Consider the following 14,518-nt stretch of genomic DNA (forward strand, 5'->3'; position numbering starts at 1 on the left):
TCTTGAAGGCACCCAGGGAGTCTGTTCTATGAATCTCAGCAGGAAGCTCATTCTACCAGTGTGGAGCCAGTACTGAGAAGAGGCATGTCCGAGAGATGCTGCCTTTGTATTTCAGGACACAGAGGCAACCCAAGGTAGCAGAGCGCAGCGCTCTTACTGGCTTGTAGGCCTTAGTCATGTCCTGTATGTAACAGGGGGCTGATCCATGGAGTCCCTTAAAGGTTAGTAACAAGGTCTTGAACTGGATCCTTGCTGCAACTGGTAGCCAGTGGAGGGACTCACAGAGAGCACACAAACACCCTTGGCTCTTGTCACCTGAAGTTTGAGCCTCCTGCTCCATTTAGGTTAGAAATACATTTGATGAACCACCTCTGAATTGGCCGTACTCTCAAAAGACCCAGAAGAACCATTAAAGTTGCTGCCTTCAACTTTCCAACAACGTTTAGAACTGGAGAGCCTCCACCCATATTCCCTAGCTGGAAAGCATGGAATGCATCCGTCTCACTGGACCCATCCGAGGAGAATGAGCCACTTGAAGTTATGGTCAGCATGATGAGCTGGGTTTCCTGACTGGAAGACAGGTTGCTTCTCGGCAAATTGACTGTGATTATGTCTTGACTATACAGATAACCAAGTTACATTGAACAGTTGGGTAACATTCATTTAGAGTGTCTGTTCAACCTGTGTGAGGTAATGCAGAATGTAATTGGAAAATGAATTCGGAATATTGATTAAATATTGCTTTCTTTCTTTCTTACAAATGCCATTTTGTTATGCATAATGAAAATAAAAGCAGCTCTATCTGCAAACCATGTCCATTTCCACTACCTTTTTCACATAATTGCGTGCTGTGTGTGTGTGTGTGTGTGTGTATCAGTCTGTCAGCACTGCGTAGTTCCCTTTTCAACTTCCCTGTTGAGTCAAAAATTCCCCATCTGAAGCAGTTTTCATTGATTTTCTCCCATGCTAAAAGTAACAATCAAAATGATTTAATGATCCCAAAAATATTAGCTGGTATCTTAATAAAACAAAAACTATATTCAATTTTATTGGGACTGTAAGCTAAATTATTGTTTGTAGTGGCTGTTTTTTTTTTTCTTCCGTTAGCTGTACTGCAGTCTGTTATTCCAAAAACTTCAATAAATCATTACACGGTGAAGAAAAGCACCAGATTTGGTGGATACCTTTTGGCATGCATACAGTCATCTTAGACTGGATGCCCAATACAATTGTCACCTGATCAATATTTCATTAGCACAATTACAATAATTGTGGCCAACTACAGCCTATATGATACATACAGGCAGCAGGATTTTCTTGACAAAAATAAATTTCATACCATTTTAAATGATGCATGTCTCATCTTCAGTATTCCACAATTTTGCCTATATTTGTCTAATATTTATGTTAACTTAGTGTGTCTTATTGAATTTGCTATGCACTTAATGAAATACTCTATCAAATATGTATCAAGTAAGTGTTACAAACACATAATGTTATACTATAATGTTCAAAGAATTTAAAATTGTAATTAGTTTCATTCGCTCGTTTTTCATTTATCTCTTTCAGTTATCTTTGTAAGTGTGGGAAGGTGTTCTGGATGCTATTTAAAAGGCACTTCTTCAACTTCTTGCTTTCCACTCTTCCATTGTGTCCACTCTGCATGTCAAATACAATTCAATGTGTATCCATCCAGCTACCTTCCTCTGCTAAAAGCGTACTTATTGAATTCCTCGTCTTGTCAAATCTTATTTCTGTATTTTCATGTCATTTATCAAAGAGTGCAATAATACTGATATTTTGTGCGATAATAGTACAGCATATGCCTGAAGCGACTGCTTTTTATAATGCATCTAGATCCTGACTTTTCCCATATGAAGGAGTTTCTTACATACAAAAGACAGCTGATGCCATTCATAAACCTTATTCAACAATGTATGTGTTCACGTTATCTCCATAAATTCACACTGCCATAGTAACCATGAATTTGCAGTTCCTGAGTGGTGTCATCCACATTCAATGTACAGCACACTGTTAGCAAAGGAAAACTTTCTGGCAGATGCGTTACATTTATAAATACAGTGTAGATTGCTTAGTATTTTCCCGCAATACTTATTGCTGCCCATTACGCGATGTCTAAAATCTAAAGTAATATATGAACTGTTTAAAAATGTAGAACTTAGAAATACATCAACTTCTTTACTTTAGTTTTGCGCTCTTGCAGTTTGCACCACAAGTTTTGTTGGGGTTTCCTATCCTTAAAACTTCTGTGCATTTCTCTGCATTAAATGTCATTCTCTGCTCGCCGTGGCTAGCTGTAGCTATGTGTCTTTAATGGTTGGCTCACAATGCAGTATCTCTTGCACAAGAAACCCTTGCGCTGGTAACCTCACAGTTGCCGAACGTCGCTACGCATGCTCTGTACTGTCAGGACCGCACACCGTTCCGTCACCGTCCGTCACTGTAGCTACACCGCAAGTTCCGCACAGGGCGTGGGGAAGCTTTTTCTTGACGCACACAAAATAATACATGCGCAGTGGAACCAGGAACTCCGTCTCGCGTCAACATCCGATACAGTGGTTATCAACTACAAAGTAGCGTAACTGTTACACAAAAGCCTGAATCTGAATGTATGATTAGGTAATAAGATAAGCAGTCAAACCATACGATCGACAAAAAATGCTTTTTTCGACGAGGCCAAGAGTTGTGGCCTGCTTGTTTCTTGTTTTCGCCGTCGGCTGTTTCCTTGTACCCCCAGGAAATTGTACTACGACAGCATCTCCACCACGTAAATGTAAGTTGTTATTATATACACTATTTAAGTATTATTTAGCAAGCTACATGCATTCATTAGAGAGCAGTACTTTTAGCATACTGGATAAACTGTACTGGTTATAAGTTACTACAACTTTTAGATAGCTAACTAACTACCAAGCTACACAAGGAGTTTAAAAACAATAAATGTATCTCAGTATCTGTTTATTTTAACCATTTCATGCATAACAAGGTAAATAAAGCAATGTATTTAATATCTATCTAGTTAACTGCCTGTGAGCATTGTAGAACATTACAGAAAAGTGGAAATGCGTCACTAGGCCATCGGATGACATAGCCAGCCGTTGCGAGGTCCTCTAGCTACATGGTACAGGGACGGAAAGTATAAAGACCCTGCATGTCGTTTGGATGACAAACGCGAAAGCTGATGCCTTCCGTTTTCAGTTATTTCCGTGTTCCTCATGACACCTTTTTGCGATCAAATAAAAATCTATGTAAAACTCATGAAAGTAGTAACGTTGAGCCTCTTGATGCCAGCAGTTGCCTTGTTTGTTAATGTATAATATCGGAGATTATTCGTAGCTAACTAACCTCTTTTCCAATTACAGCTTGTAAGGACTTGGGATCATCCTGTGAAGAATGCCTTGGAAATGTATCGGTAGGTAAATGTAGCTATCTAGCTACCAGACTGTTCTTTTCTAATGTCTGTATTAGGTAGTGTAGGCTTGAACTCTGTTTTAATACAGATTAACTTGACACTTGGCTTTAGTAGTAATTTCCTTTAATGACAATTAGCGAAGTGACTAAAATGGTAACACCGAAATGAATTGCGTACATTATTAAAATTTACACACGAACCCAGGTTCTTAATAATAATAATAATAATAATAAACAGAAGTCAAGGGACTTAAGAAGTCACCAGGCTTCCAAATTGCATTCGCTGGCATTTAATTTAGGAATATTAAATCAATACAGAGTCTGTGATGAATAAGGAAGTCCCCTTTTCTCAAGTACTGAAACCACACATTGTGTGTTGAACCACCTGCCATTTTAAAATGCTGAGGGTAGCATACAGTGTTTTTGTCTTTGTTGTTAACTTCTGCCCCTGTAAAATGTGCAGCATACTGAAATTTTGAAACATACTGGCATGTCATTTTTTAATTCTGTATTATGTATAGAGAAGCTAGTTGTAAAATTTTAGTAAATTTGCCTTCATCTTCCATTCCAGTCAAGCATTTTAGGAATAGACGTGGTCTCTGAAAGGGAGAGCTTTGTACTTCCCATCTTGGTGGACATTCATGCTCTTAATGGTCATTGTGACCACTCCTCTCGTCATAACGAACATATTAGTTCCTATCGAAATAGGTGTCATCCACTCCCAATTGATTTCATATGGTGTCACCCCAGTGAGACCCAGGCACATCTAACTTCGCATTAAATAATTTTTCTTTTTACCATTACGTATCAGACTCCCTGACCAAGAGCAATGTTTTTGCATTTACTTTTGTGTTGAACACATGGAGCAGCTGAGTCACTTGAGTTGAGTGTCTTGCGTAACCCATGGCCCTCTGGCCCCAGAGTCCATTGCTTTTACCACTGTAATCAGCATAGATGATATTTATGTATTTATTGGTCATTCGTGTTTTTACTCTTTACGTATTCACACTTTACTGCCTGTGTGCTTTCCCTGAACAGTGCTTGTGGTGTCAGACCAATGGCACCTGTACGGACTACCCAGTCAAACACGTTCTCCCCCCTTCCTCCGTCTGCCCGCTGTCTCAGGCTCGATGGGGGGTGTGCTGGGGTAAGTGGCGGGTGTGCGGAGTGTTTGTCTGAGGGGCCTGTTGATTAGAAAAGGGATTTGCAACAGCCATTTCAAATCCTCCTATTCAAAAAGAACATCCTTTTCATGTGTTTGTTTGTAATTGCTGTTAGTTAATGACAAAACATGCGGTTTTGGTACAGATGGGTGCTCTGATCAGTGCACAAATACCAAGCAAAATTGTCTTGAAAATGAGACCCACTGGTTGCTTGCTGTTCTGCTGTGCTGTTACTGTTTGTTCTTTTTTTTGACTGGCAAGATCCCTACTCACCTGAAAGCTGCCATTGTTGAACCTCTGCAGTAGAACGTGCAGCAACGTGGGTTACTCTGTGCTTAGTAATCTCAAATCTGTCTTTAAACAAATTTATATTTAAACAGAATTCTGGAAATAATGTGTTTTTTAAAGAAATTTGACAACTCTCAGTAAGAACAATGTTTTAGGAAAATTTCAGCAAGGTTTTCTGCACCAAATCTGATTTAGTTACGGTTGCCAGTCACCTTTGATTAAGTGTTGACTGGTGGTGTATTTGCTCATGTTCTTCTGTTAAGTTTGAGTGTGCCTTTTCATGCTGTTGGCCACAACTTTTTCTTAATGACAAATGGCTTGGTCTCTGGCACAGAATTAAGAGGATTTAAGTAACCCTTTGAGTGATTAATGGCAAATTCTCTGTTGTCTTGGGGATTTCACATCCAGAAAGGTTGATGTTACTTGTAGGGTTCCACACAAATCTTGGCCCTTTACTCTTCTCATTATACGTGCTGTCCTTGGCAGAATTATTAGGGAAAATGATGTGATGATGTGAACATCCAGAGCTACTCTGAATCAACTGTACATATGTGCTATTTGGTGACAAAAGTGCTGTTAGCTCCCTAGACAGTGGTCTTAGATATTCAACTATGGATGTCACAGAACCTAGAAAAAAAATTTGAAAAAAGTTTTGGACATTGGTTTTAGGTCATAGAGAGACCTGCTTAAAAATCAAAGACATCTACCTCCAAATAGCAAACCTCGTATGAAAAAATCAAGGCCTTATTTTAGATGTTGATATGAACTTTAAGATCCATGTGAAAGGAATCACAAAGAATGCCTTCTTCCATCCAAGAAGCATATCCAGAGGCCATTTCTGTTCATGCCACTCACTAAATAGGAACAGCAAACATGATATAAAAGAAAATATATAAAAGTCAGTGTTTTTTTCTTGTTTTAATTAAGAAAATAAACAAAAATCTGGGACACATTAATCTTAATATCATTGCACAGAGCAAATTAAAATCATTCAAAAGTGTTGGATTTCATTCCAGAAAACACAAGGCTCACTTTCATTCACACCCCTATAATTAGTGTTTTTTTCATCTCCTCTTCTGATATGGATTACATAAACAAGACACTTCATGTAGTATTATATGATGTTTTGGCAAGTTGGAGTTGGATTTTTTTTTTTTTTTTACCATTCCCGTTTTACGTTCACATTTTGGTCAGAAAACAGATTGCTCTTATCCAGAAAGACCTCTTCTTTGGATGAGTATTTTGCACTGTTGTCATGCTGGAATGTTCAATTTCAACTAAGTGTGAATTTCTTTGAGGAGGGAACAAAGTTTTTTGGTCAAAAGACCTGGTACATGTTAGAGTTCAGAGCTCTCTCTGTCTTAACAAGGACTCCATGAAATGTAAAACCCCAAAACATATAAACCCACTGTATTTTGCAATGGGCGTGGACTCTTCCTCAGCATATAAATTTCACCTTTTTGTGCTAATCCTAATGGGTTAGGGGTATAGATAAATATGGAATGTACATTACTGATTTGAGACAACATTACTGATAGATAGCAATGACAGAGGAATATAAGGGGAACACCCAAATGGTATTCCAAACACAATACATTCATCTTAAGAACTAGCTAGCTGTGCGTTACAAAGCGTGCATACGCCAATCACAGGAAGAAGACAAAGACATAAATTACCCACTGTTGTACATTTTTCGAACTTTCCCTGCACTGTTTCTCCAAATTCTTTCATTCTGGCTCTTTGGAGCCTTTCAGCCTTTTGGAAAGATAAATCCATTTTGGTCCATTTCTTTTGGGTTGAAAAGTGTGGATAGTTTTCTCAAAATTTGAATCTATCCAAGAAGAATGCCTGTCGGAAGGTTGTCTTACAGAGGAAATAACAGGAGGTGGCAGCATTGCACAAAAAAATGATCATTTTGACAAGTAGATTTGGGTAAAGCGGAGATACTTGGCAGTCCCTTTGTGAGAATTGTATTTGTTTACCTTGATTTTACTCTTCATTGTATTTTTATTTTTAAAGGAAATAGTTTTTATTGCTTCATACAAGTCTATAGATACTCACATCCATTAATTGTGAGATTCTGGAAAAATGCCATATTGGCTTGTCCCAAATTTTTTGATTATTGTGTTTTTTGTCTGTCTCTTTCCACTTGATTGTAAATGTTATTTTTTTTTCTCTGTTATTCAGTCTTTGTTGTGCACTCGTCAACACTTTCTTCTTCTTTACTCCCATAACCAGACATGTTAGCACAACCACTTCTCAGTTTCTGACTGCAGAAAAACCTTGACGGTTATGATCCCTGCATGTTGCAGGTAATTCTTGTTCTGATACGCAGAATGTAAACCTGCTGTGGTGTAAAGACGCCGTCCCTCTCTTTCTTTGTTGTTGCAGTGAATTTTGAAGCGCTCATCATAGCCATGGCGGTGGTGGGGGGGACCCTTCTGCTGAGCATCACCGTATGCTGCTGCTGCTGCTGCTGCCGAAAGCGCCCCGCAGGGTAATACTCATTTCCCACAGTCCCTGCTTCTGAGTGCCTCTGGTGTTTAGGGGTCCTGGGGAAAATGCCACAGTAACTTGATAACCCCTATTTTCCATCTTTGCTTCTCAGTTCGTGCCCTTATTTTAGCGCTGCATTGCACACATTGCTGTCTTGCTTAGTTTGTAATATTCCTCATTTTTATGCAGAATGACTGAGAGTACGCTGAGGCAGTGCACATGAACTTGGCTGACATTGACTTGGCAGAGTGCAATATGCATATCATTACAAGGGCTGCAGGCTTCAGGGGAAAGACACTTGATATGCAGTATATACCATGTAAAAATAATATCCTTAGGTTTTGGTGTTGATTTGGTGTGTATTTACTTTTGAATGTTAAATATTTAAATAAAGGCACCTTGTGTCCAGTCTTTGAAGTCTTTGAAGAAAGCTGAACTTTTCTGCTTTGCCCTATTAATTTATGTAACCCCTATATTCACTTCTGATTGTTAGATCTTGCCGAAACTGGTTATGCATAAATTGGCAACTTTTTTTTTCTTTGAAGTAAAAAAAAAAATCTGTTTGAGAATTTGTCACATCTATTTAAGAAGTAACACTCATGTCTCACTTCCCAGATGAAATCACGCACCACTTTTACACTAGACTTGCAATGTTAGCTGCAGCTTATCGGCATGGCAGACGCAGTAAAAATTGAATTAATGTATGCATTCTTCTTTAAAATAGGCCAGACAGAGACGAAGAAAGGTTCACTAGAAGACAAGAGGAGAGAAGACAGCGGTATGAGGACCGGTATGGCCTGTGTTTTAAAATGACATTCAGATGATATGTTTCAGTTGATAGTTTGGAATCTAACGAATGTGAGCCATTGGTTTGCATCAGTCTGTCATTTGTGCAAGAATGCACCATTGAAGTTTTTAGCAATTATTAAATTACTAATGACTAATGAGTCAGCTGCTTATTTTGGGCTATGAGTAGCATTTATCTGTATGCAAACAGCCAAATGGTTTTCAGAAAGCCTGCTTGCCCCTGTGCCCAATATTTCCACTGACCTTTTGCAAAAAGGACACATTCTGAAACTCAGCATCTGAGAAAACCACCCACTGACAGTGTTACCTATTGAGCAGCTATTGCTCACTGTCACCGTCTTACACTTGTGTTGCAATCCTGCTGAATATACACTTAATCCAAAGAACGTGTCAGAGAAATCACTGGTGTCAGTGGTGCATCACATGGCTCAGAGTAGAATATGTCATACTGGGAAAGGTCACTCCCCAGATGGCAGGAGGAATGGACTCCATCACAGCTGTCCTAGAGCCAGCTCACTGGGGGTCCGGTCCCTCTGTGGGTATGCATGGGTGCCAAAGACAGCTCACGGGGACAGTTCCCTCTTGTTAAAGGCACACCTGGGTGCGTATTGCCTGGAGACAAACTGTCAGAAAAGAGGGTTGAAGTCACTCTTTGCCATTCATTAAATGTAATTAACCTGAGCTCAGATTTAATCAAACTGCATTACATTTTGTACTTAATTAAATGGTCATTTTCATAATACAGGCTGCCATCAAACCCCTCCTTTTCATGCCAAGACATCCTCTCCCATCATAGGCTTGTGTAAGTAATGCCAGTAAAAACAGGAAAATCATTTTTTGGGAAATCAGGACCACTTCTATAACTATGCACTTATATTTGGGACTTATTACTGGAAACCAATGGTTAATACCATGTTTTTGGTATCATACCAGTATAAATCAAAATAAGAGGAGTGTGGCTCAACAGATGTTGAAGCAATGCTTACATCATCTGTAGGAGGGAGTACTTGCACAGCCCCTAGTGTTTTGCATTACACTTCATGTACACTTTTTTTTTAACCACTGTGAAATGTTGCCAAATGTGTTGCTGGGTGTGATGCAGCAGTGTTTTTTAAAATTCTGGGTGGTTCTCATTTTTCCCATGAAACCCTTTCCTCACCAGGTTACGCCTTATTGCACAGCTTTTCTCGGTAGTAAAATTTCTTTTCCCCTGTTTCTCTTCTCAGTACTCTTACACATGTACAAATGTCGTCATAATGCATATGTGTTCATTACATAGTGAGTGAGAAACACAGTTTAACATTAAAATACAAATTGTATGAAAAAATGTGTACACTGAGAACAACACAGATTTTTTTTTACTGTTATGAATGATCACACATAAAACTCCTATGGAAGTGGAGTTTTCTTTTTCAGTGCCTTGGTCATGCTTTTTTTTTTCGGAAAACCTTATTAAGGACCTCTTAAAGGTTTAAGGTTAAAGTGTATGTGTTTGTTTTTCCCTCCCCACTTGTTGGGTATGTGTGGAGTTATGTGGGAAAGTGTTTCCTCAGGTCAGTAAGGAGGGAGTGGGACAGATGGCAAACAGCACTCACTCCTGTGATTTCAATGGCACTGATCACTCACAGGTCACTACCTGCCAATAAAAGGAATCTGATTTACGTCACACTTCGCCCAGATAATGGCTGCATTTACAGCCATTACAAAAAGCAAGTGATTTGTGGTACCCAAAAAGAGAGTTCACTGAACTGCAAGGACAGGGCCAAGAAAAAACCAAATTTTTCTGCTTAAGAAACACATATGCTGCTGTTTGAAATGAGATACAAGGGATCACTGGAATGAAATGGGTTTAGTCAAGACGGTCTTTCTCAAGGATGTGCAACAAGTGGAACTGCTAGACATTTAGAACTTTTAGGCTTTGCACTTGTATAGAGTGTAACATGATTGCTCCTAGTTTTACTTCTCTAGTAATATAGTATAGTTGAGTAATGAAACCTCTCATTCATGTATTTTGTGTTTAATACTGGGTTCAAGGCCTGGATTCAGTCTTGGTGCAGTACCTTCTTACTCAATTCTGAGTGACAAACTTAAGCGTTGGTTACAGTTTTTCCTCTTTTTGCACATCATCAGGCAAGTGGTAGCTGAACTGAAAGTCTCAGCAAAGACAGCACCCATCAGCTATTTTTGTTATGAGTTAAAAAGCAAGCAGAAGCATTGGTTTCTTTAGCCTGTTACTTTTTCCGCATACACTTGGCATGTTGAGTTTTACGAGCGCTGTGAATTAGCCTGTCGTTTAGTGATGCAGAAAGGCTGTTTTATTTTCCTGTTTGAGGGAGCGCGCACAGTGCAGCTCTGCGTGACAATGATGGCATTCCCCATTGTGTTTCACTCACCCTGACCTCCTGACCTCTGCAGAATCCCTGTCAGGCCCCAGTATGGCTGCCTGGTCGATCCCCATTTCCTATTGCTCTGTGTTCAGGCACTTTTTGGATAATGTACTCCATGTCGCAAAACTAATCTCAGTATTCAGTCATTTTTTATAGGTGTTTTTACATTATTCATGTGATTGTTTTATGCAAGGCTTGTGTGGAGCTCATGAAAAAATGTTCTCTCTTGCGTTGTTTTCATCACACAGGAAGGCAGAGAGACGGGCAAGACACGATGAAATCCGTAAGAAGTATGGTATGTACCCCGAGTCTTTGTGTGACTTGATGTGGGTGCTATGTGATTAACACTTTTCAGTTATGTGTACCAGCTCTTATATATTGATAGTTCCTTTTAGTTTTATATTGAGAGGTTTAGCTTAGTTGTATAAAATTGATATTCATAATATTCAATGTGATATCATTTTTTAGTCCAGTGGAGAGTACCATAGCAATCCCTGCATCTGAAAATAAAATCTGACTTTATTTACAAAGCAGACAAAAAATTGCTGCTAACCCAAAGATAATCGCTTGTGCCAAGAAGGGTCATTTCCATCCTTTAGTGGAATTGTCAGGTGTTATTAGGTGTTAACTGTAATTATGCATTAGACATGAGTAGTTTAATCAAGCACTGCATACTTTGTATTGAGTAGTGGTATCTGCAAAGAGTACCACACACACACACACACACACACACATGGTGTGACCCAGTGCCCATTTCTCCTGTCTGCTGGAAAAAGCCCCAGGGTCACCATTGGCCCTGTTACAACAGGATGTGATCTCCCTTTTCAACTTTGCACATCTGCTCACAAGTCTTCTACACCAACAGTCAATTTTCACTGGATTAAAAAAAAAAAAAAAAAGTTGCATTCTGCTGTTGTCGGTCGTGTTTTCAACACCAGACCCTGCTGTCACCACATGACTCACACACCCATCCATGTGATTGCTAAGCTGGGTATGATTTTTAGTTTTTTTTGTGATTCAGACAATTCTGATATGTACATACAGCATGACGTTTGCTGCTATCATGAATGGAATACCAGAAAAATATTCAGATTTACATTTGGGTTTAGAGCCATTTAATGAATAAATGTCAGAATTACATGACATTTGGGGGGGGAGTAGGTACTTTGTGTGACACTAATTGCAGGGAAAGTGATTTTATTTTGAGATTTGACTTTTTCACCATCTTGGGTTATTCACATTTTTTATATTGGTGTCACTAATTTCAAAGGCGTCCAGCATTCCTGTTGGATGATTTGACACTTCACAGGTCGGCTGAGTGAGATGATAGCAACCACATGCCCTTTGTAGACAGTTCAGAACATCAGACTATGACAAGACGCACCATCTGACCTTGCTCTGTTTGTCTTCAAGGGATGATCAGATTTTGTATGGATGGCTCTGCTCTTCCACCCATCTGTGGGAGAGGTCTTTATTACATGAAGCTCAAGATACATACGTTTTTCACCAATGTCTGTATTTTGCCTTCATTATTATTATTAGTTATGCATAGTATGTTAAGTGCTTTGCGGTTGCAGACAATAAAGCACAGATATTTTTAAAGTAGTTCAAATGACTCCAGAGAGGTGATACTGAATGCTGAATTCAAAAGCAATGTGGCAGAAATGCTGGTTGTGAGCAGGTGGGGGGAAGGACAATGAGAGGCAGCCCTTCTCTCAACTCATTTCCTTGGGTTGAGGTGAAACAGCCTGAAATGTCAGCCCTGGGGGGATGGCCGTGTGATAGATCCCTTCAAAATAAGGACATTTGGTGACCTGCTCCTGTCTAAATGGTAATTACGCATTCATAATGCAGTGGAAATGGAGTCTGCATCCTGTCCTTGGAGTTGACGAAGGAGCTCTCTCTTTTCTTGACCAGAAGATATGGTTACAGTCACTAGATTTTGAAGAGGCTCTTACGTGCTTTCATTTTATTTTATTTTTGACGTAAACACAGATGAACTGCTGTTACAAAAGCCCCCCTTGTGTCTTGTATCTATAAAACATTCAATACTTTAAATTTTTCATTCAACTTCATTTAGCTAACAGAGCTTCACTTCATTTCAAAATAAGACTGTGAGCAGAAATGGTTCAGTCTTCATTTTGTTGACAAAAGAGACAGGATTTTTTTTTCCTCTCTGCATTTTAAGGCAAGTTACATTTCAGGATCTAGCACATTCATGTAAAATAATCAAGTCCTATGTTGGAACAAAGCAATCATGTTAGATTGCATTGCTCTTGTGAAGTCAAGGGCACCTACAGTTGAAATAAAACAAGACAATGTTAGATAAAGAGGAAGAAGGCTTAGGGTACATACCCATTTGGCTAGTTCTGTAAAGGTCATCCAGTTTTTGGAAAGGGGGGGACAGGGGACCCAGAGAATTGCCTCGAGATGACATCAGACAATCCGTTAACCCCAGCCTGTTAGCCAGAAAGAAATGCAAAGGATTAAAGTACTAGTCATGGGTTGTCATCTGTCATCGTATATTGTATAGTATGATTGAATTGTTCTGCTATTTCAGTTTTTTCTTGCTGCATTGGTTTTTTCCCCTCCAGATTTCTCATCTTTCTTAGTTTTGTGCTGTGCTGTGGCCCCTTGCATTTAGTCAGAGCCTGTCATTTGCGAACTGACTGTTTTAAGATGAAGAATTTTGATAGGAACCTCATTATTTCTCTGCTACATTTTAAACAGTTAATGCCACCCGAGAAGTAGGAATAATGCATTGCTTCTTGTACCTTTTTTCGACCATTGCATGTATTTACATGTCCCTGGGTATATGCATGTCCAGTCATACACACATTAATGATACATGTATGGACAACATGACAACTTGATAAATGAGTACCCCCAGTGTATTTTTCATGATCTCAGCATGCTATGCATCGGGGACTGGTGTGCATTTGCCTAGGATGCTGTTTCTCAAGTTATTCAGCACTGGCTTTTACACCATCTGCCTTTGAAGGACACACAAATGTGACCTCCTCTAGAAGTGACCCTGCATAGCAAGGTTTTGTCCAGGTCGAATTTTTTTAAACATTAGAGGAGAGCTGGGCCTGATCAGATCTCGTCAATCAATATCACATGCAGGCAACTCGACTATAACCTCTTGGAGTTCTGTTGCTGAAAGAACTGGCATTTTTGCTGGTCTTGTTTACAGTATTTGTGCATTTGTGCAATGAGCATAAAATGTCACCATACTGTGTTTTCAAGGCATGGTATTAGAATGTTTACCTCAGTATGGAGGATGCAGGGTTATTAGGGCTTGCATATCAATAATAACCAAAAAACCATCCCAACATCTTTATTTCATATGCGTTTAACCAGTGAACAGGCAAATTTGAGCAACATGTTATTGCTCATAACATTTCAAGCACCACAAATTTCACTTTCAGATTACATTCTAGAGTCATTCTGAAAGCATCTGGTTTACTTATTGTATGCATGCACAGATAAATACTGTATGGAACTATATAGCCTACATTAGGAAAAAGCCCTCTCCACTACTTCTTTCTTTCATGGTTAAAGTTCACGGTGAGGCATTGATGTGCCTGGCTTGGGGTAGGGCCTATTACCTTGACTGGATTGCAGATATAGCCAGGCAGTGAACTAATATCTTGCTTGTGTGTCTGTGTCTCTGTGAATCTGTCTGTGTGTGTGTCTATCTGTGTAACTTGATTTTCATCCTTACTTGCTTTGGGATTAATAGATATGACCATTTACTCATATTGTAATTGTACACGTGTTCCCTCTCTCTCTCTCTTTCAGGTCTTATTCCTGATTCTGACCACCCGTACAGCAAGTTTGAAAATGAATAAAAACAGAAGTATTGGAAACTTATTGCTCTGAGCAAAGTGGAAGTAACAGAATATTTTCCTAGTTTGCCTTCTCATTCACACACACACACAC

The 14,518-nt window shown here is 39.2% G+C and overlaps 1 protein-coding gene across 1 annotated transcript; it reads left to right on the forward strand.

Annotated features, from left to right (window-relative positions):
- Positions 1-2,525: 2,525 nt before the first annotated feature.
- Positions 2,526-14,518, forward strand: LOC118784786 (pituitary tumor-transforming gene 1 protein-interacting protein). Its single transcript, XM_036539204.1, has 7 exons — positions 2,526-2,794; positions 3,384-3,433; positions 4,471-4,579; positions 7,275-7,380; positions 8,104-8,169; positions 10,822-10,868; positions 14,378-14,518. Exons 1-7 carry the CDS (start codon positions 2,680-2,682, stop codon positions 14,425-14,427), a joined length of 543 nt encoding a protein of 180 aa, XP_036395097.1. The 5' UTR covers positions 2,526-2,679; the 3' UTR covers positions 14,428-14,518.

Source organism: Megalops cyprinoides, chromosome 10 (assembly GCF_013368585.1).
Source record: "Megalops cyprinoides isolate fMegCyp1 chromosome 10, fMegCyp1.pri, whole genome shotgun sequence".
Taxonomy (NCBI): Eukaryota; Metazoa; Chordata; class Actinopteri; order Elopiformes; family Megalopidae; genus Megalops; species Megalops cyprinoides.